General features: G+C 40.5%; 1 protein-coding gene across 7 annotated transcripts in view; it reads left to right on the plus strand.

The window, feature by feature from the left end:
- The window catches only part of LOC126267337 (peroxisomal acyl-coenzyme A oxidase 3-like), a 124,648-nt gene that overhangs the window by 85,311 nt on the left and 16,895 nt on the right, over nt 1-22,442 (plus strand). For all 7 annotated transcript variants that reach the window (XM_049972446.1, XM_049972449.1, XM_049972445.1 and 4 more), the window contains one exon: nt 12,189-12,324. In XM_049972446.1, coding sequence (XP_049828403.1) covers nt 12,189-12,324 — 136 coding nt within the window. The remainder of the gene's footprint in view (nt 1-12,188; nt 12,325-22,442) is intronic.

Raw genomic sequence — 22,442 nt, forward strand, 5'->3', positions numbered from 1 at the left:
GGGGGAGGACTTCTTGGATATGATTCAGAATTATGTATATAATTCAGTCTTTTATTTAAATTGTTGTCCAGTGACTTATCCGCCATCCTGTATTGTAACAATATGAATTCATTCACTTCATATTTTGTTGGCTAATCATGTTAGCAGGTTATATGGTCACACTGGCAAATATGATGTATCCAGCATTTCCAGATTTCCCACACTATATCAGTCCATCAACATGACACTGTGAACAGTTTACCCTGTTGGCAATGTGTGGTTTCCGTACATTGTGTATCAATATAAAAATTATCCCTGAATAAAAAAGCTATCACAACACAGTATACTGTTACTGTTGGGTAAACCTGAAACAATAAAAATGTGGATTTCCCATGCATAAAATAAAAATAGGCAGATCATGTCTAAATAGATCTGTTTGCTTCGAGGTATTTCAGTGACCCTCTATAAATTGGAATATGATGGTGTAATAGAACTAGTTTTGAATAACAGCTTGCTGACCATCTCTTAGTTTTGCTTGACATTAGTGACAACAGCCTTGACTTGGCATTTGAAAATGGACAACCACTTTGATAAGTTGTATTGTATTGTATTGTACTGTATTGTATTTATTGGTTCTGTTGTCTACAAAAGCATCTTTTGCATACGTCATTGGACAAGTCAGGTTATAATTACACTTCTGAAAGTGATTTCTGGGCATACTTATTTAAGGTTGGAATAGAACACTTTATACATTATGTATTCATGCAGCACACTTCACAAATTTAAATATTCTTCAATGGAGTAAAAGCGGTCTCGCTGTAAATATGACTTTAAGAAACTATCCAAAGATTTTGACCTCAGTAATAGTTTCAGGAAGTTTGTTATTAAGTTTAGCTCCCCTGTGGAAAGTACATATTTGGCACAAAGATGTGTTGATTTGAATTATATGTAAATTTTTGTTCTTTTCTGGTAAAATAATCATCACATTTTTTCTGCAGACTGTATCTATAACATTTGTTTTAATGTGTATGAGAATTTTTGTAATGTATACACAGGCCAGTCGAATAATACCAGATATCTTAAACAGAGGTTTGCAAGAGTCTCAAAATCTGCATCCAACTATGATTCTAACGGCACTTTTTTGTAATTTGGAAGTGCCATTAGATGTTTTAGAGTTTCCCCAGAAAGTGACTCTATATTTAAAGTGATAATGGAAGTAGGCATGGTATGCATTCATTGTTGTTTTCTCAGTACAGCATGATTTTAGTGAGCAAAGATGGTAACATGTCTTGCTCAGTTGTGCATTAAGATATTCAGTATCCGTATTCCATTTAAGATTGCTTTGCAGCCAAAGTCCTAGGAATTTGTTTTCAGTTCTGTTACTAACAAGTTCATCATTGATAGAGACCAACGAGATAAATATGTCCTTGTTTGGAGCATTGTGGAACTTTAGTGCAATTGATTTTTTACTACTTATTACAAGTTGATTCTTCTGTGCCTAGCTGCTAAGTTGTTTTGTGACAATGTTTGCTGATTAAATGTTCTTTAGTTTCTCCTTTTAGGAGAATTATGGTGTCATCTGCAATTAAAATTGTTTTATGTGCATCCATGTTTAAGTTGAGATCATTTATATACAGAGTGAACAGAAGGGATCCCATTACTGATCCTTTGGGTACACCATATTTAATTTTTTGAAGTCTGGTAAGTGTTCAGATACAATTTTAGGTCGGTATTTGTGTGTTTGATGCACACTGCCTTTATGATTGTTCAGGAAGGAACTGATCCAGTTGTTGAACAGACCTCGAATACCATATTTTTCAACTTTTCACCATGTCAAAAGCTTGTGACAGGTCAATAAAAACTCCTCTTGATTTCTGTTTCTTGTCCATCAGGCTAATATGGAATTGATGCACTCATAAATAGCAGTTTTTGTTGACTTATTATTTCTGAATCCATGTTGTTCATTGCATACCCTATTGTTTTTATTTACAAATTTCATAAGTTTGGTAACCAAAATTATTTCTAATGTTTTTGAAATGCAGAAGGAAATTGTTGTGGGCCTGTAGTTATTTTCATTATCTTTCTCATCTTTTTTATGTACTGGAATGACTTTAGATATTTCAATACATTAGGGGAAGTGCCTGTCTGAACTGAGCAGTCGCATAAATGTGTAAGTATTTCAGTTAGGTTTAATGCACTCTTCTTCAAGGTACTACCAGAGGAATAAAACTAAACTCTGGATGTAAAAAAATCAAATACTGAATTCTTGAAGCGTCAGCACTTATGGCCCTCATCTTTGAAAACACACCAGTTATCTGCCAAGGGCATCTCAGATAAATGTGGTACTTGTTGATGAAGCAAGGGACAATGGTCTAAGCTCAACAACACCAGGCATAGGTCAAATGATATTTCATATCTCTCTTAATCTCATGTTGTGCATTCCAGGGAAATAATATCTTATTTACTCAGAAGCTGACATTAACTGTAATTCACTGAGTAGATATCAGCATGTAGAGTTAGATAATGTCTAGATAGGTTAGCAACCAAAATGTATAAGGCAAAAATTGTCATGACATGATTTGTCCATAGAACTTTACACCACTGTGTTTAAAAATGAAAATATATTTCATATTAATACAAAGCAGACTGTCATTATGTCCATAATATAGACTAAGACCTAATTTCCAAAAACTAATGTTACATGCAATACAAATTATCAAACTTCCTGACAGTTTAAAGCTATATTCCAGAATTCCAGTCAAACCCAGATTGATGCTGAAGGGTTAGAAGATTGATAGACAACTGCAGTTTTTCTTTGAAGTTTATTCCCAAATTGGTTTTGGAAAATTTATGTTTCCATCTTCAAAGCAGTATAATGAAAGAGAAAATTATTATGTCAATATTGAGAGGTAAAAATATATATAACCTGCCCACCCAAGGATGATTGTAGTTCTGGCATACAAGCGACATCAGCACAGCAACTACAGTGGCAACTTGATGTAACAAATGTGTAAAGTTTGAAGAGTCAGTTGTGAGCAGGCTGCATTAAGCAGTGGACATGTGGCTGTCATGTGTCAATGTTGTTGTCATCACGTATATATCCCTTAAACCTCGACCCCCTAACAAAATGTGGTCTGCGAAGACTGAAGAAGGAGGTGCAAATGTGATGGGTGAGTGGAACAGCCTTCCCAAAGAAGGACTTTTCTGACTTTTCAAATTGGTTACATGAGTATTCTTCACATTGTTTTGGACTGGGGAGAGGGAGGGGGAGGGGGGGGGGGGGGGGGTGGACACAGGAGAGGAGACTCTGCAGAACACCTGAAGCATTAATACTTCCAACTTCTCTCTGTTTTTTATTAACTCAGTCTTGAACCTTTTTGGACAGACAGAGTGAGTGTGTGTGCACTTTTTTTTCTTTATCAACAGTGTTTTCTGTATATTGCAGAATAAGCAAATAAACATTTATTTTTTACCTCTTTATTGACGTAAGTTTTCCTTTCATTGAAAAACACTGACCATAGAAATATAGGTTTGTGAATAAATAATAACAATAATAATAAAGGTAAATAATAATTGTAGCTGTTTGCTAGATTTTCTGTTCATATAAAAAAAGATTATATTTCTGCGGACCCAACCCAACCCAAACATCAGCCTCATGTAAATGCATCCAGGATCGTGTTTTTCATTTATTCTTACTGAGCCATGCAACACACCTCGCAACTCACCTGACTGCTTCCTTCCATCACAACCTGTCACCTACTTTCCAGATTATTCAAATCTTCCTGAATACATTGTTAGACTAGTGCTACCTGGAGAAAGTAAGCTGTAGCACAATTGTTTAGCCACAGCCTAAGGATTGATTTTAGTGTGGATCTTTCATTCTGGAACAGTGTGTGTATTGTTGTGAAACTTCCCAGCAGATTTAGACTATTTGTTGTGATTGGATTTGAACTCAGACCCTTGTCTCTCTTCAAGAGAACTATCCACATGACTTGTGGCCCACTGAAGGCCATGGCTCTGGATGTGAGTCTATCCATTCCCATCAAGAAACTATTCAAGGATATGAAATGAGTCAAGAGATATATTAACATAAGACATCTTCTTTATTTGTCTAATTTCTTTACAGCCTTCTATGTATTTCCTTTCTACTCCTCGATTCTTTCATTTTACGTGCATTGGTCCACTTCTAGCCCTTATGTGAGCAGTTGTTCGGCTCGACTTTGATCAACAGAGGTGTTGGATATCCTACTGAAAGATATTGTGCCAAATTCTCTCCAGTTGGCACATAGAGCGTCAAAATCCTGATTTGATTTGAGGTTCCTGTTCCCTGCCGCCGTTGGATAAGCAGCTGCCACCAGCAAGTCGTATACTCTTAGCTGACTTATTTGCTACATAGTTTAATTCTTGATTTCTTTGCGTGTTTTTGGGTACTTGCATTGTTTAATTCATAAATTTTGGGCATATTATAGTATTTGAGAGTTGTAGATTGTGCTTTAGTAGCTGAATAGTGTAAATTTGTGTAGTTGTCTGTCTTTTGTTTTTGTTTTGAACGGCCAGTGTCGGTTGGTCACAGCCAGTGGGCTCCCTGCCGCCATTGGATAAGCAGCTGCCAGCAGCAAGTCGTATACTCTTAGCTGCTTATTTGTTACATAGTTTAATTGTTAATTTCTTTGTGTGTTTTTGGGTACTTGCATTGTTTAATTCATAAATTTCAGGTGTATTATAGTATTTGAGAGTTGTAGTATCGCTTTTTAGTACCTGAATAGTGTAAAATCACGTAGTATCCTTCCCCCGCCGAGCAGTGTGTCAGCAGTGCGCAAGTAGCAGCATTATTGCATTTACTAGGCAATCTTGTATTTTAATAACCGTTTAAATTTTGTGTTTAATTGTTTGTGCTCTCTGTAGATTAGTTCAGATGTTCTTTGCACAACAGTTTTTAGAATGGTTAGGGACTGCAACTGCTGTGTTCGGATGCGGGCTGAGTTGGCATCCCTTCGCTCCCAGCTTCAGGCAGTGTTGGCATCGGTCACACAGCTTGAGGCTGTTGCCAATGGGCATCACTGTGGGGTCCAGGTGGGGGTTTGTCAGGGATGGCCAGCTTGTCCCATGCATTCCCCAATCGGACAACGGCTGTGGCTGCCCGGGATACTGCCCACATTGAGGCTGACCCCTCATCCGTGGTAGAGTGGGAGGTTGTCTCGAGGTGTGGCAGGGGGTGAAAGACATTCGGAGAGCTGAACGGAAGGCCTCTCCAGTTTGTTTGATGAAGCAGTTTCATGTTCTGTCTCCAGCTGATACTGATCTTCAGGCGGACGTGGCTGCTTTTCCTATTCCAGAGGTTGCCCCTCAGTCTGCAAGATCCGGGCAGTTGCAGAGGGTGGGCTTACTGGTAGCTGGGAGCTCCAACGTCAGGCGCGTAATGGGTCCCCTTAGGGATATGGCAGCAAGAGAGGGGAAGAAAACCAATGTGCACTCCGTGTGCATACCAGGGGGGAGTCATTCCAGATGTGGAAAGGGTCCTTCCGGATGCCATGAAGGGTACAGGGTGCATCCATCTACAGGTGGTCGCTCGTGTCGGCACCAATGATGCGTGTCGCTATGGATCAGAGGAAATCCTCTCTGGTTTCCAGGGGCTATCTGATTTGGTGAAGACTGCCAGTCTCACTAGCGTGATGAAAGCAGAGCTCACCATCTGCAGCATCGCCGACAGGACTGACTGCAGACCTTTGGTACAGAGCCGAGTGGAGGGTGTGAATCAGAGGCTGAGACGGTTCTGCGACCGTGTCGGCTGCAGATTCCTCGACTTGCGCCGTAGCGTGGTGGGGTTTTTGGTTCTGCTGGATGGGTCAGGAGTCCACTACACGCAGCAGGCGGCTACACAGATAACAATGGTTGTGTGGTGTGGACTGGGCGGCTTTCTAGGTTAGATGGTCTCGGGCAAGTACAGAAAGGGCAACAGCCTCAAAGGGTGCGGGGCAAAGTCAGGACATGCGGGGACCAAGCAGCAATTGGTATTGTAATTGTAAACTGTCGAAGCTGCATTGGTAAAGTACCGGAACTTCAAACATCGATAGAAAGCACCGAAGCTGAAAGCGTTATAGGTACGGAAAGCTGCCTGAAGCCAGAGATTAATTCTGCTGCAAATTTTTACAAAGCCCCAGACGGTGTTTGGAAAGGATAGATTGCATGCAACCAATGGTAGCGTGTTTGTCGCTGTTAGTAGTAGTTTATCCTGTAGTGAAATAGAAGTAGATAGTTGCTGTGAATTATTATGGTTTGAGGTTACACTCGTTCGTAGTAATAGACGGCAAATCATCGAGTAAAACTGAAGTGATATCAGGTATTCCCCAGGGAAGCGTCCTGGGACCTCTGCTTTCCTGATCTATATAAATGACCTAGGTGACAATCTGAGCAGTTCTCTTAGGTTGTTCACAGATGATGCTGTAATTTACTGTCTAGTAAGGTCATCCGAAGACCAGTATCAGTTGCAAAGCGATTTAGAAACGATTTCTGTATGGTGTGGCAGGTGGCAGTTGACGCTAAATAACAAAAAGTGTCAGGTGATCCACATGAGTTCCAAAAGAAATCCGTTGGAATTCGATTACTCGATAAATAGTACAGTTCTCAAGGCTGTCAATTCAACTAAGTACCTAGGTGTTAAAATTATGAACAACTACAGTTGGAAAGACCACATACATAATATTGTGGGGAAGGCGAGCCAAAGGTTGCGTTTCATTGGCAGGACACTTAGAAGATGCAACAAGTCCACTAAAGAGACAGCTTACACTACACTCGTTCGTCCTCTGTTAGAATATTGCTGCGTGGTGTGGGATCCTTACCAGGTGGGATTGACGGAGGACATCGAAAGGGTGCAAAAAAGGGCAGCTCATTTTGTATTATCACGTAATAGGGGAGAGAGTGTGGCACATATGATACGCGAATCGGGATCGAAGTCATTACAGCAAAGAAGTTTTTTTGTCGCGGTGAGATCTTTTTACGAAATTTCAGTCACCAACTTTCTCTTCCGAATGTGAAAATATTTTCTTGAACCCAACCTATATAGGTAGGAATGATCATCAAAATAAAATAAGAGAAATCATAGCTCGAACAGAAAGGTTTAGGTGTTCGTTTTTCCCGCACGCTGTTAGGGAGTGGAATGGTAGAGAGATGGTATGATTGTGGTTCTGTGAATCCTCTGCCAAGCACTTACATGTGAGTTGCAGAGTGGTCATGTAGATGTAGATGTAGAAGTAGATGTACACTCAACAACTGAGCTAGGCTAATAATTGCCTCCTTTTACTGACTTCCCAACTCAGCAGCATTAGTGGCAGAACAACTGAGAGAAAATCTGGAATACATTTCACATAAATTTTCTCAGCATGTTATAGTCTTAGGTGGAGATTTCAATTTACCAGATATAGACTGGGACATTCAGATGTTTAGGATGGGTATAGGAACAGAGCATTGAGTGACATTATACTGAGTGCACTCTCCGAAAATTACCTCGAGCAATTAAACAGAGAACCGACTTGTGGAGACAACATCTTGGACCTACTGATAACAAATAGACCCGAACTTTTCGACTCTGTTGGCGCACAACAGGGAATCAGTGATCATAAGGCCATTGCAGCATCCCTGAATGTGGAAGTAAATGGGAATATAAAAAAAAGGGAGGAAAGTTTATCTGTTTAGCAAGAGTAATAGAAGGCAGATTTCAGACTACCTAACAGATCAAACCAAAAATTTCTGTTCCAACACTGACAATGTTGAGCGTTTATAGAAAAATTTCAAGTCAATCGTAAAATGCGTTTTAGACAGGTACGTGCTGAGGAAAACTGTGAGGGACAGGGAAAACCCACTGTGGTTCAACAACAAAGTTAGGAAACTACTGCGAAAGCAAAGAGAGCTTCACTGCGAGTTTAAATGCAGCCAAATCCTCTCAGACAAACAGAAGCAAAAAGATGTCAAAGTTAGCGTAAGGAGGGCTATGTGTGAAGCGTTCAGTGAATTCGAAAATGAAATTCTATGTACCGACTTGACAGAAAATTCTAGGAAGTTCTGGTCTTAGTTAAATCAGTAAGTGGCTCAAAGCAGCATATCCAGACACTCAGGGATGATGATGGCATTGGAACAGAGGATGACACACGTAAAGCTGAAATACTAAATACCTTTTTCCAAAGCTGTTTTACAGAGGAAGACCGCACTGCAGTTCCTTCTCTAAATCCTTGTACAAACGAAAAAATGGCTGACATCGAAATAACTGTCCAAGGAATAGGAAAGCAACTGGAATCACTCAACAGAGGAAAGTCCACTGGACCTGACAGGATACCAATTCGATTCTACACAGAGTACGCGAAAGAACTTGCCCCTCTTCTAACAGCCGTGTACCGCAAGTCTCTAGAGGAACGGAAGGTTCCAGATGATTGGAAAAGAGCACAGGTAGTCCCCATCTTCAAGAAGGGTCGTCGAGCAGATGTGCAAAACTATAGACCTATATCTCTGTCGTCAATCTGTTGTAGAATTTGAGAACATGTTTTTTGCTCGCGTATCATGTCATTTCTTTAAACCCAGAATCTACTCTGTAGGAATCAACATGGATTCGGGAAACAGCGATTGTGTGAGACCCAACTTGCTTTATTTGTTTATGAAACCCAGAAAATATTAGATACAGGCTCCCAGGAAGATGCTATTTACCTTGACTTCCGGAAGGCATTCGATACAGTTCTGCACTGTCGCCTGATAAAAAAAAGTAAGAGCCTACGGAATATCAGACCAGTTGTATGGCTGGATTGAAGAGTTTTTAGCAAACAGAACACAGCATGTTGATCTCAATGGAGAGACGTCTACAGACGTTAAAGTAACCTCTGGCGTGCCACAGGGGAGTGTTATGGGACCATTGCTTTTCACAATATATATAAATGACCTAGTAGATAGTGTCAGAAGTTCCATGTGGCTTTTCTCGAATGATGCTATAGTATACAGAGAAGTTGCAGCATTAGAAAATTGTAGGGAAATGCAGGAAGATCTGCAGTGGATAGGCACTTGGTGCAGGGAGTGGCAACTGACCCTTAACATAGACAAATGTAATGTATTGCGAATACATAGAAAGAAGGCTCCTTTATTGTATGATTATATGATAGCAGAACAAACACTGGTAGCAGTTACTTCTGTAAAATATGTGGGAGTGTGCGTACGGAACGATTTGAAGTGGAATGATCATATAAAATTAATTGTTGGTAAGGTGGGTACCAGGTTGAGATTCATTGGGAGAGTCCTTAGAAAATGTAGTCCATCAACAAAGGAGGTGGCTTGCAAAACACTCGCTCGACCTATACTTGAGTATTGCTCATCAGTGTGGGATCCGTACCAGATCGGGTTGACGGAGGAGATAGAGAAGATCCAAAGAAGAGCGACTCGTTTTGTCACAGGGTTATTTGGTAACGTGATAGCGTTACAGAGATGTTTAGCAAACTCAAGTGGCAGACTCTGCAAGAGAGGCACTCTGGATCGTGGTGTAGCTTGCTCGCCAGCTTTCAAGAGGGTGCATTTCTGGATGAGATATCGAATATATTGCTTCTCCCTACTTATACCTCCCGAGGAGATCACGAATCTAAAATTAGAGAGATTCGAGCACACGTGGAGGCTTTCAGACAGTCGTTCTTCCCGCGAACCATACGTGACTGGAACAGGAAAGGGAGGTAATGACAGTGGCACGTAAAGTGCCCTCCACCACACACCATTGGGTGGCTTGCGGAGTATAAATGTAGATGTAGATGTAGAATGCTCCAAAAATTCTAGTTGGGAAGAGGTCTGCTAACCTCGCTAGACAAGGTGGGGTTTGGCAAGCACAAAGACAAACAGTAGAAATTTTAATTTTATTCATATTTTGCAGCTTAAAACGTAGTTGTATTCAATGCACTGGAAGTATAAATTAAAAAACACCTTCAGACACAAATTTTTGTGCTTTATTAAATACTCACAGGGTCCCAAATACATTGTGTATTTAATAAAACACAAAAATTTGTGACTGAAGACATTTCTTAACTCATACTTTCAAACAGTGTGCAGGCAGACGTCTTGCTGCAATGTAAGCCCAGGATGGCAGGACAACAGAACAGGGTGTAAAATATTGCTGACAATCCGCTGTGCTGCAGATGATGACCAAAGTGGTCCTGCTATGTAATTAAATGGCCTCTCAAACCATCACTTCTTGTTGCCAGGTCATATGGCATGTGACAGGTTTGGTATACCACCACTGTCCGGGGCATCTCCAGCACTGTTTCACTGGTCATTAGGGGTTTTTCCCATTTGCCACTTGGAATCTTACCAAACAAGAAAACATTGGTATGTTGATAGAGACAATAAAAAACACACACACAAATTTCAAGCTTTCACAACCCAAGGTTGCTTCATCAGGAAAGAGGGAAGGAGAGGGAAAGATGAAAGGATGTAGGTTTTAAGGGAGAGGGTAAGGAGTCATTACAATGGGAGCAGAAAGACTCCTTACCCTCTCCCTTAAAACCCACATCCTTTCATCTTTCCCTCTCCTTCCCTCTTTCCTGATGAAGCAACCTTGGGTTGCGAAAGCTTGAAATTTGTGTGGGTGTTTTTTTATTGTCTCTATCAACATACCAACACTTTCTCATTTGGTAAGTTACAGCATCTTTGTTTTTATATATATTTTTCCCACATGGAATGTTTCCCTCTATTATCTACACTCCTGGAAATTGAAATAAGAACACCGTGAATTCATTGTCCCAGGAAGGGGAAACTTTATTGACACATTCCTGGGGTCAGATACATCACATGATCACACTGACAGAACCACAGGCACATAGAGACAGGCAACAGAGCATGCACAATGTTGGCACTAGTACAGTGTATATCCACCTTTCGCAGCAATGCAGGCTGCTATTCTCCCATGGAGACGATCGTAGAGATGCTGGATGTAGTTCTGTGGAACGGCTTGCCATGCCATTTCCACCTGGCACCTCAGTTGGACCAGTGTTAGTGCTGGGCGTGCAGACCGCGTGAGACGACGCTTCATCCAGTCCCAAACATGCTCAATGGGGGACAGATCCGGAGATCTTGCTGGCCAGGGTAGTTGACTTACACCTTCTAGAGCACGTTGGGTGGCACGGGATACATGCGGACGTGCATTGTCCTGTTGGAACAGCAAGTTCCCTTGCCGGTCTAGGAATGGTAGAACGATGGGTTCGATGACGGTTTGGATGTACCATGCACTACTCAGTGTCCCCTCGACGATCACCAGAGGTGTACGGCCAGTGTAGGAGATCGCTCCCCACACCATGATGCCGGGTGTTGGCCCTGTGTGCCTCGGTCGTATGCAGTCCTGATTGTGGCGCTCACCTGCACGGCGCCAAACACGCATACGACCATCATTGGCACCAAGGCAGAAGCGACTCTCATCGCTGAAGACGACACGTCTCCATTCGTCCCTCCATTCACGCCTGTCGCGACACCACTGGAGGCGGGCTGCACGATGTTGGAGCGTGAGCGGAAGACAGCCTAACGGTGTGCGGGACCATAGCCCAGCTTCATGGAGACGGTTGCGAATGGTCCTCGCCGATACCCCAGGAGCAACAGTGTCCCTAATTTGCTGGGAAGTGGCGGTGCGGTCCCCTACGGCACTGCGTAGGATCCTACGGTCTTGGCGTGCATCCGTGCGTCGCTGTGGTCCAGTCCCAGGTCGACGGGCACGTGCACCTTCCGCCGACCACTGGCGACACCATCGATGTACTGTGGAGACCTCACGCCCCACGTGTTGAGCAATTCGGCGGTACTTCCACCCGGTCTCCCGCATGCCCACTATACGCCCTCGCTCAAAGTCCGTCAACTGCACATACGGTTCACATCCACGCTGTCGCGGCATGCTACCAGTGTTAAAGACTGCGATGGAGCTCCGTATGCCACGGCAAACTGGCTGACACTGACGGCGGCGGTGCACAAATGCTGCGCAGCTAGCGCCATTCGACAGCCAACACCGCGGTTCCTGGTGTGTCCGCTGTGCCGTGCGTGTGATCATTTCTTGTACAGCCTTCTCGCAGTGTCCGGAGCAAGTATGGTGGGTCTGACACACCGGTGTCAATGTGTTCTTTTTCCATTTCCAGGAGTGTATTTCTCTCGAAGCTGTGTATTCCCAATATTTTTCTGTAATACTTAATAATGCATAAATTTTTGTTTTGCAGCATGTTATTCTTTCAAAGTTTTGGACCTTTGCTTCGTCACAAGATGTAGACTCAGCACTTGCCAATGTTCTGAAGAAACTGTGTTCATTGTATGGATCGTGGAGCTTGGAGAAACATCTGGCACTGCTATATCAAGGTAAGAAACTACATATATTGAGTGAAGGCTTTTGAATCTGGTTACTAGAATAGTTGCTTATGAACTGGCCATCCCTGTCTCCCTGCTCCAGACATTGGGGGGAGAGCAATCTGTAGGTGCCCTGCCTTCAGTTCTTATTATGCTCCCCTTTCACATTTTTAGTTTCAGGCACAGTTCATACTTCCAAGATCAGTGTAGCAGTTAATCTTATTATATATTCCTCATATGCATGTAGCTTATAATTAACAATAGCAGTTGTTTGACTATGATTGACATTGTGAATTGACATTGTTGGCAAATTATTTTTATTGGGCCATTTTTTTCACCTTCTATAGTTAAGTGACCAAATTTAATTTGATGCTGGAACAATTTGATAACCAGAGCAATAAGGAACACTATATGACCTGCAGCACAGTGATCATAAAATTTGGACTGAGAATTGACTAATGCAATATGAAATTGTTCTTGAGCTGAGAGAACAGCAATGAAATTGAACTGTTTGCTCCTTTTACCTGACTAAGTACTCCATCAGTATTTCACAGTAACTGCAGAGAAGAGTTCCAGTGCATAAGATAACACATAACCTATTTTGTAAAACCTGTTTTATTACATTGTGTGGAAAAGGCAAGTACCGGTCATAATTTCTTATCTAGTTCTGATAAAGAAAAAATATTGTTAACAATTATCTGCATATAAAGTAACAAACAAAACATGTATCATGCATAGCACATATTGTGCCATACCATCAAGGTATTACCTGTATGCTATGATACGTAGTTCTGCCGTACTACCAAAGTTATTGTCATTGTGTGCATTTTTTTTCTTATGAAATCAGTGATCCCATACGATAGTATTTTGGGGCAGGGGGAGGGCAAGACATGGGGGTATGGAGTACTTTTAATATTTTGGTAAATGAATGGCAACTTGTAAATAGTCATAAAACAGTTCCAGCTCCAATCCTGTTAAAAACCTACATTATACTGAACTTTTAAATTATTTTCTTGAAAGAAAAACATCTGACTACACTGTTTTTCTTCCTTTCCCTGGGAGCCAGGGGGCGTTGGCACCCTTGCTTGGAATTCAACCAAAAACCTCCGTGGCCATCTGTCATCTGCGTGCCTGTCCTCCCATTTCCTTTCACTTTCATGGCAGACATTATGTGTTTCCTATCTTGCATCTACATAAACACACATACCCTGCAGACTGTTGTGAAGTGCATCATAGAGGGTGCTTCCCACTGTTCCACTTACTAGGAACTGTTCCCATTCCACACATAGAATGGCGTCTGAAAGGTTAAGATGTAAAACTTTCTTTTAAATAATGTAACAATGATATGTATTTCTTTTAAATGTAATGGTCTACATAATTCTAATTGGAAAGTAATTTAGTTTTGAACTTACTTTCAAATTTGCAATGTTATTAAGTTCTTTGAGTTGTTTAATATTGGATCCATTAGAGGCAAACAATGTCAGCTCATCAGCAAAACAAATGTGGTTCAGATAGGCTCCATGAAGTGTACTTTCTTTGCTTCCCAGTATAAGAATTCAAAGAATTTTTAGTTGTTACGCTTATCAAATATGTGGTATGGCACTCTTTCATACCAGGTGTAGAATTCAGTTCGGTGACTGCAATAGAATTCAGTTCGGTGACTGCAAGTAGTGAAAATATTTCAATATTGAAGTGTAATGTCTTCTCCAGCCTCCTTGCAGGAACAAACAATACTGAAATGAACATAACTAAGATTTACTCTTCTCACTTAAGAGAAGACTTCTTGAACTGGTAAGGACAAATGTGACCATGTTTTCTGTTCCAATCACCTATGAAATTTCTGAATGATCTATTAAAAATAAAGAAATGGAACTGCAAGTAAGGAAGTACAGAAAATAGCCACACATTTTGAAAATTCTTCATCTGTCAGTATAAATTGGGCACGGAGAAAATTCCTCGCTGCTCATGATTTTCATCTGAATGGACCAGAAATAATATGAAACTACACAAAGGAGGAGAAGTTATAGGCACCATACCTCTCAAGGGGAAGAACAAAGAAGCTCTAGAAGAGTCATGCATGCAAACATAATTCCTGTTAGAAGCAGTGATGATCTTTTAGAACAATGAAACACAATGTGTGTGTTAACCATTGCTCTAGAAACTGTAACACACACAAGAATCATGTACAATAAATGAGAAAGTCAGTAGCTGTGAGTAGAATTTGGGAAAATCAGAACACTGAGTTAAAGCAGACAGGCACATCTTTGAGTACTACATGGAAAGATCCTAACAGGTCCATGCCTTTTCTACTAGTAGTTGCTGACAATAGGTTTTTAATTTTCCACTTAAATGTGCAGGAACAATCTAAATTAAATAGAGATCTTCTTAAACAAAAATCCCTGTTATATCTTCTCTGCAAACAAAAACTAGCTCACACTAGTTATATCTGAATCAGCGTATCCAATGTATTGGCAACAGTGGAGACCTTTGAAACTTGACATATTCCTTCATTATTGTTCTGAAGACTATTATGTGCAGTGCAGTAATTATCAGTGCTAAGGAGTTTGTTAAGCGGAGAATTTAGTGTAACGCTGTCACTTCTGCGCACTCGGTGCACTGCGCGATTGATCGTGTAAGTGTTTTTTTACCACTTGGAACGTAGTGCATATTTTACTTACAATGCTCCTGTGGCCTGTGTTCAATATAATTTTTTATTTTAGGGTGAGAAAGCATTTAACAAAGGAGAAACTTGAATGGTTCTTGAATGAAGATCCAAATTTTGTGAGAGATGTAGACACTATATCAGAATATGATACTGCTGAGGAAGTGGAGGTAATTACTCGTAGTGACCGTGACACTAAAAGTGAACAAGAGTATGGGTCGAACGAAAATGAGGACAATAATTGTCAACCAGGTTCTATTGAAGGAAAAGTACTAGCTCTGTCACAAGCAAAGTGAGAGGGAAAAATATTGTAAACGTTTTTCCTGGATGCAAGGCCATTGCCAGGAATGTAACGGCTGAGATTTCTGGATTCCTCAAGCTAATTAACATGGAAATGATCAATACTGTTGTGAAATATACAAATGAATATATTCAGCTCAAAACAACATTTTCTGATTATCAGAGAGAAAGAGACAAGAAAAAAAAAAGATGTGAAGTGAAATACTGGCACTCCTTGGGTTACTTTATGTCTTTGGAGTGAAGAAACCTCACCACACAAATATAATGGAACTGTCGAATACCGATGGATCAGGAATAGAAATGTAAGAGCTGTAATGAGCTACAAGCAGTTTCTATTCTTGCTGTGTTGTATTCATTTCGACAATAAATGCAAAAGAGAAGAGAGGAGAAGATCTGATAAGTTAGAAGATCTGATAAGTTGGCCACAGTACGTTCGATTCTGGATGTGTTTGTAACCAATGCAAAAGTATGTACAGCATTAGTGAGTTTGTAACCATTGATGAGAAACTTCAAGCTTTTCGTGGTCGTTGTGGATTTGTGCAATATATCCCCAACAGACCTGCCAAATATGGCATTAAGGTATTTGTGCTTTGTGATGTGAAAACATTTTTTACGAACTACCTTGAGGTATACTGTGGAAAGCACCCCAAAGGGCCTTATGCAGTCTCAAATTCAGTGTTGGAAATAGTTCACAGACTTAAGAGTCATATAGAGTGATCCAACAGGAATATAACTAATGACAGTTGGTATACAAGTTGCCGCATGGCTATGTCGCTATTAGGTAAAAGATTTACGTGTATTGGGAATAAACAAGAAATTCCCTTCGGTAGCTGCCTAAGAAAAATCGAGTACCTGGTTCATCCCTCTTCGGATATAAAAGTGATTTGATGTTGGTTTCTTACGTACCAAAGTAGAACAAGGTGGTTTTATTGTTGTCAACTATTCATGATTCAGGTACTATCGATGAACATTCTCAAAAGCCATAGATTGTGTTAAATTACAATACCACTAAGGGTGGCATTGATACAGTTGACCAGATGTGTGGCATGTATTCTGTGGCTCATATAATGAGAAGATTGCCTTTGGTAATGTTTCCCGCTCTAATCGACATTGCTGGTATCAACACCCAGATCATTTTTTTACTCAAATGGACAAAATCTAAAGGTTGCAAGATGAGTATTTCTGAAGAACCTGGCTTATGACCTCATGAAACCACATCTAACACAAAGAGCCAAAATTCAAAGCCTTCCCAAGGATATATCGCTGTTCCTTCAAAGGTACTGGACAACATCTGAGCAAGTTGAGAAGCATTTGGCTAAGAAATGAGGACACTGTGTTATTTGTTGTAGGGCCAAGAATATTGACACAACAATAAAGTGTGCTTCTTATAATAGTTTTGTTTACAGGAAGCGTACGAGTGTTAGTTACCCCAGTGAAACGTGTTAAGTTACACATGCAGACTCAGGTGACTAGTGATTTGAATCTTGACATCCCTTAAATTCCTAAGTAGTGAACATGGCCTTTCTGTAAGCTATTACAATATAGTTTCCTCAGGCATTCAGTATGAATATATTGATTTTCAATGCTGACAGCAAAATGTAGATTTTTTAGAACTATGTCATTTATGTGTTTAGATGTATATCAACTTTTCTAAATAAAGAATAATTAACAGCCATGTTAAATAATGAAACATTCTTTCCCACTATGTGAGCAACAGTAATAGACATTTGGCTAGATATGTAACATTATTTCTTAGTATTTTCCACTGTGCCCATAATAAATTATTTATATTAATTACACCAAAAATTGTTATTTTGATATTATTACTATCATTTTGAGTGATACTATATTTACCTTTAAAAACAATAACCCAATAAATATCAAGACTAGGGTGAGAGCATATGAAAATAACTATAGAAGTGAGAAGCGAAAGTGGCACACAAAATGTGCCGTACGACTGCCCATGCAATAAAAAAACGTGCACCTGCCGGAGGGATAATGAGGAATATGTGTTAGCAGGTACTTTCGGTAGGACTAAAATTAACCATGGAGGAGTAGCTCTCAAACATACCTGTGACCATTCATGTGGCCCTTCTCTGTATACATTCTGTACCCCAGTTAGTCCTCTTTTGTATGAGTCCCACACGTCTTGAGCAGTATTCTAGAATGTGTTCCAGAAGTGTTTGTAAGCAATCTTCTTTGTTTACTGATTGCATTTCCCTAGTATTTACCATTGAGTCAATGTCTGCCAACTGCTTTACTGACAACTGAGCCTTACATGATCATTCCCTGTGATATTCCCACAAATTTTTACACCCAAGTATTTGTAGGAGTTGACCGATTCCAGTTGTGACATCTTTTCATTTTGTGAAGTGGAAAATTTTATGTTTATTAACTTTCAAACCAAGTTACCAACCTTTGCACCAAGATCTGATGGAATTTTTGTGCAGCTTTTTTTTTCAGACATTGTTATAGATAACTTATCATCTGCAGATGGTCTGAGATTACTATTAATTTTGTCTGCAAGGCCATTAATGTACAATATGAACAGTCAGGGTCCAAATACACTACCCTGAGATGCACATGAAGTTACTTCTATGTCTGTCGATGACTCTCCATCCGAGATAACAAGCTGCGTTGTCCCAACTGGGAAAGCCTCGTACATTTAAAAATTTTGCCTGATATCTCTTATGATCTTACCTTTGATAATAATTAGGTGTGGTACCAAGTCAAGTACTGCAATACTAAGTCAAGAAATACTGCATCTACTTGACTATCTTGATACAAGGGTTTCAGTATGTTGTGAGAAAAGCACGATTTAAGTATCACATAGTCAGTATTTTCAGAATCCATGCTGGTTGGCATGGAGAAAATCATGTTTGTGACACCTCGTAATCTTTGAGCTCAGAATATATTCTGCATTGAATGATAGCTTGTGGCTCACTTGTCTTACTGTTTTTGTAGATATGACCTGTGTTTTTAATGTACCACTGGCCACAGTTTTTTGTTTGAGGGATCTGTGGTACATTGTGGTTAAAAGTGGTCTAGAATCTGATAAGGATTCCATTAGTCAAGGAGTTTTGTTCAGTTTCAACAATTTGAGCTTTTTCTATAAGCCATTGACTAATGTCTATTTCACTGTTGTTTTCAGTTATGTAAGAATTAAATTTGTGGCATTAGTCTTGGAATTTCCTTATTAAAAGAACTTAATAAAATTGAATTCAGTACTTCTGTGTTTGCTTTCCTGATCTCAATTTTAAATCCTGTCTTGTCCATGTGTGTTTAGAAACCAACTTTGATGCCACTAGCAGTTCTGAGACATTGAGGGATCACCAATTTAGTATTGGAGTGCGGTGTGGAGGGTAAAAATTGTAGAGGGAGACCAAGAGACTAATACACCAAGCAGATTCAGAAGGATGTAGATTGCAGTAGGTGCTGGGAGATGAAGAAGCTTGCACAGGATAAAGTAGAATGGAGAGCTGCATCAAACCAGTCTCAGGACTGAAGACCACAACAACAGCAGTCTTTACATATGACCAGAATTTTTTTATATTTTGTGAGAGATCATTTGATAAAATTCTGCTTTGGCAGTCACTGAATCCCTCATGCATTGCCCTCTTGACAGCCAAATGTCTTTCATTTAGAATCTCTCTATCTATAGACTGCCCGGTTTTACACCTATTATGCAGTAATCTCTGTGTCTTTAGAAGTTTGTCTGCAGTGGCTATATACCATGGAGGGATCTTCTCACCATGAACTGTTCTACTAGGTACATATCTGCCAGGTGAATCACCAACTGTTCTAATGAACTTGAACCACAGATCTTCTACGTGCTCCTGTCCAGAGTTAAACATCTCAAGTTCAGCCATGGAACATGCCATTACTGCCCTTCATTGTGGCTTATCGACAATAATCGGTAAAAAAAATTCACCAGAGTGGAAGTGCGTTGTAACAGAGCCAGTTGCAGTTGGGTGAGAGTGTTAAGCATTGCAAAGTAAAACAAAACTGACAGGCATTGTGAAGTGGTGCCAGCTATGTGTGAAGGACGGAAGCCTGTCCTCAGTTGTCACCACAGAAGTGTTTAGAGTACTTGCCTTAAGCCCTAAATGAATGTAGTCTGGAGCATATAAGCACTTAGCCATTTGTGTACTAAATGCCCTCGTCTCAGTATCACATCCTATACCACAAGTCCATGACACCCAGATCAACGTCCAGGAATGCAGTACAGGGCCCACTGTTTGACCACAAGACATGGCAGCCTACCCTAAGTTACAAAAAAGTAACCATCAGAACAGGGAGCTGCCCACTTGCTGGAGGGAGTTCACAGCCATTGTCAACTGCAGCCAGAGACGTCTCGGACGGTGGCACTCGAGTGATGCTGTGCTCAGCCCCACTCTTTGCACTATCAACACTATCAGCAATGCTAAACATCTACTGTTTTGCATGAGAGGCACCAGAATGCCTCTACCAAGCTGTTCTTGACATTGTATGGCTGAGGGATGGAATAAAGAATTTAATTGAATAAATCTTCTTTTACCCTCACATCTCATTTCACTCTCCATGGGAGACAATCCATGTATTATCTAACACTGGTATCAGAACATTGATGTTGCCTTCTTAGAGCAATCTGCAGGCTGTGGTACAGGGAGTCAAAAAAGAAATTGTATTTCAGTCAGGGAAAAGAGATTTGACGGTTGTGAATTTTGTAAAGTAGATTTTATTGCGAGTAGAGAACCAGTGGATTTGCTATAGTTTTAGAGGTAATGGAAGACACGAATAGTTTGTTCCTGTTAGATGTGCACAGTGTAGCCTTGAGAGTAACTCAGTGTTATATACAAAATCAGTTCTAGTAAAATGTTATACATGTAATCATTGCGGGCATATGGCTAGGCAATGCTGGGAGTTGAAATGATTCATGATTTGACATAAAAATGAATGTAAGAAGAAAAAGTAGCACAAATAACAGTGGATAATACAGAACTGCATGGATTGGTAGAATCACAATTGTCACAACAGAGTGTAAATTTGTCAGTTGCGAGTTTAAACACTCCTTTTTGTGGTACGGCAACTGAGGATGTACAAACCTTTGTGAGAGACCTAGGAAATCTGGCTCAGACGGAAGGTTTGCCTGATAAGGAATTATTGAGTGTTGCGAAACTGAGAGTTCAAATGGTTCAAATGGCTCTGATCACTATGGGACTCAACTGCTGCGGTCATCAGTCCCCTAGAACTTAGAACTACTTAAACCTAACTAACCTAAGGACATCACACACATCCGTGCCCGAGGCAGGATTCGAACCTGCGACCATAGCAGTCGCACAGTTCCGGACTGCGCGCCTAGAACCACGAGACCACGGCGGCCGGCGAAACTGAGAGTAACAGGGGAATCTAAAACTTATTTAGGGTACACATAAACTCTTAAGGGAGCCACAACATTCAAAGAATTTAAGGAGTGGTTAATTCAGAGACGTACGAAACAAAATAGTGACAGACACTATATGCAACAAATACCTAAAAGCGATACAGAAGCTGTAGAATAATTAGCAGATCAGATAAGGAAAATTAGTGGATGTACCTATGTATTAGGCAGAGCCATGCATTGTGTCAGATTTATCCGTCCGAGCATGGCTCGGGCCGACCGCTCTGTCCTGTTGCCCGCACTACGGGTACTCGAGCTCAACTGTACAGGCAATAGGGGTGCAAGCTATGGTGCACCATCAAGGCCCAAGGCTTCTCAGGTACCGTATTTACTCAAATCTAAGCTGCACTCGAATCTAAGCCACACCTGAAAAATGAGACTCGAAATCAAGGAAAAAAAAATTTCCTGAATCTAAGCCGCACGTGAAATTTGAGACTCGAAATTCAAGGGGAGAGAAAAGTTTTAGGCCGCACCTCCAAATCGATACAAAGTTGGTCCATTGTAATATGAGACACAATTTAGGTTGAATGAATGACGATACAGCTACAGTAGTTTGGTTCGAGTTGTAAGCTTAGCAGTTTAGCTTTACCAGGTAGTCATTGCTATGCGTCAGGTGCTCCATCTGTATTTATACAGGTACCCTTCCTTTTTCATGTGCTACGTCTAGTTTGAATTGATTGCTTATTTTTCTTTGATCTGATAACTGCCGTTCTCTTTGTTATAGGTGTTTACGTCACTCTTTAGCTGAAAATGCATTACTGTACTGTGTCATGCATTGTTTGCCACATTCTGATAATGAGTGTTTACGGTCTGTAACCGCTCACGGCACGGCTTGGTTTTATGCGTGCTACCGCCGCTTACATTAAAAAAAAAAAAAAAAGAGAGAGAGAGAGAGAGAGAGAGAGAGAGAGAGAGAGAGAGAGAGAGAGAGAGGAATTGTCTCATTAGCGAAACAATGGAAAGAGACTGCTATTTGTTGTTACTTCCAATGATCAACAAGAACCAAATAATAGACTGCATATGATAGATGTTCTGAACAAGAGTTTAGCGAAAAATTTTCTCCATTTGAAAATCTTTGCAGACGCCTCTTTGTGTATATTCTTGCACATTGCTGTTGTCTCACTCTAGTTTTGTAGCTTATTAGGCAGACAGAATTTAAATGAGATAGCAGCAAACACGAAAGAATACATGGCAAAATGTTTATATTCGTATTATTCTTTTGATGTAGAGAATACTGCATGTGATTTACAATTCATCAAAGTTCCTATTAGCAACAATCTCTTCTCACAGGTAGGAAAAAATTCAGAACATAGAGTTGGCCATATTGACAAACATCCCAAACAGTCTTGCCAGTCGGATTTTCGTAGTACATTGAAATGCTACTACATTCGAAGATGAATAATACAGAATTTGTGTTTACTTTGTTGGAGAATGTATGAAAATGCAGTGGTCAAAACTCGGTGCGGAGAAAAAAAAAGTTCGTCTTCCACCTTTTTTTATTTTATTTACTGACGCAGAGGTTTTGGCACCAGTATTTATCTTTGTGGCGGCAGCTGCCAACATTTTTCAGAACTTCCGCTTACTTTGCACTTGATTCTAAGCCACAGGTGGTTTTTTGGATTACAAAAACTGGAAAAAAAGTGCGGCTTAGATTCGAGTAAATACGGTACCCTTCCCAGCCCAGGTGTCAGCAAGGCTTAGTGCTACCGGGAAGCAGGCAACACTGGTAAGGCAGAATTGACTGGCCAC

The sequence above is a fragment of the Schistocerca gregaria genome, chromosome 4, assembly GCF_023897955.1.
Source record: "Schistocerca gregaria isolate iqSchGreg1 chromosome 4, iqSchGreg1.2, whole genome shotgun sequence".
Taxonomy (NCBI): Eukaryota; Metazoa; Arthropoda; class Insecta; order Orthoptera; family Acrididae; genus Schistocerca; species Schistocerca gregaria.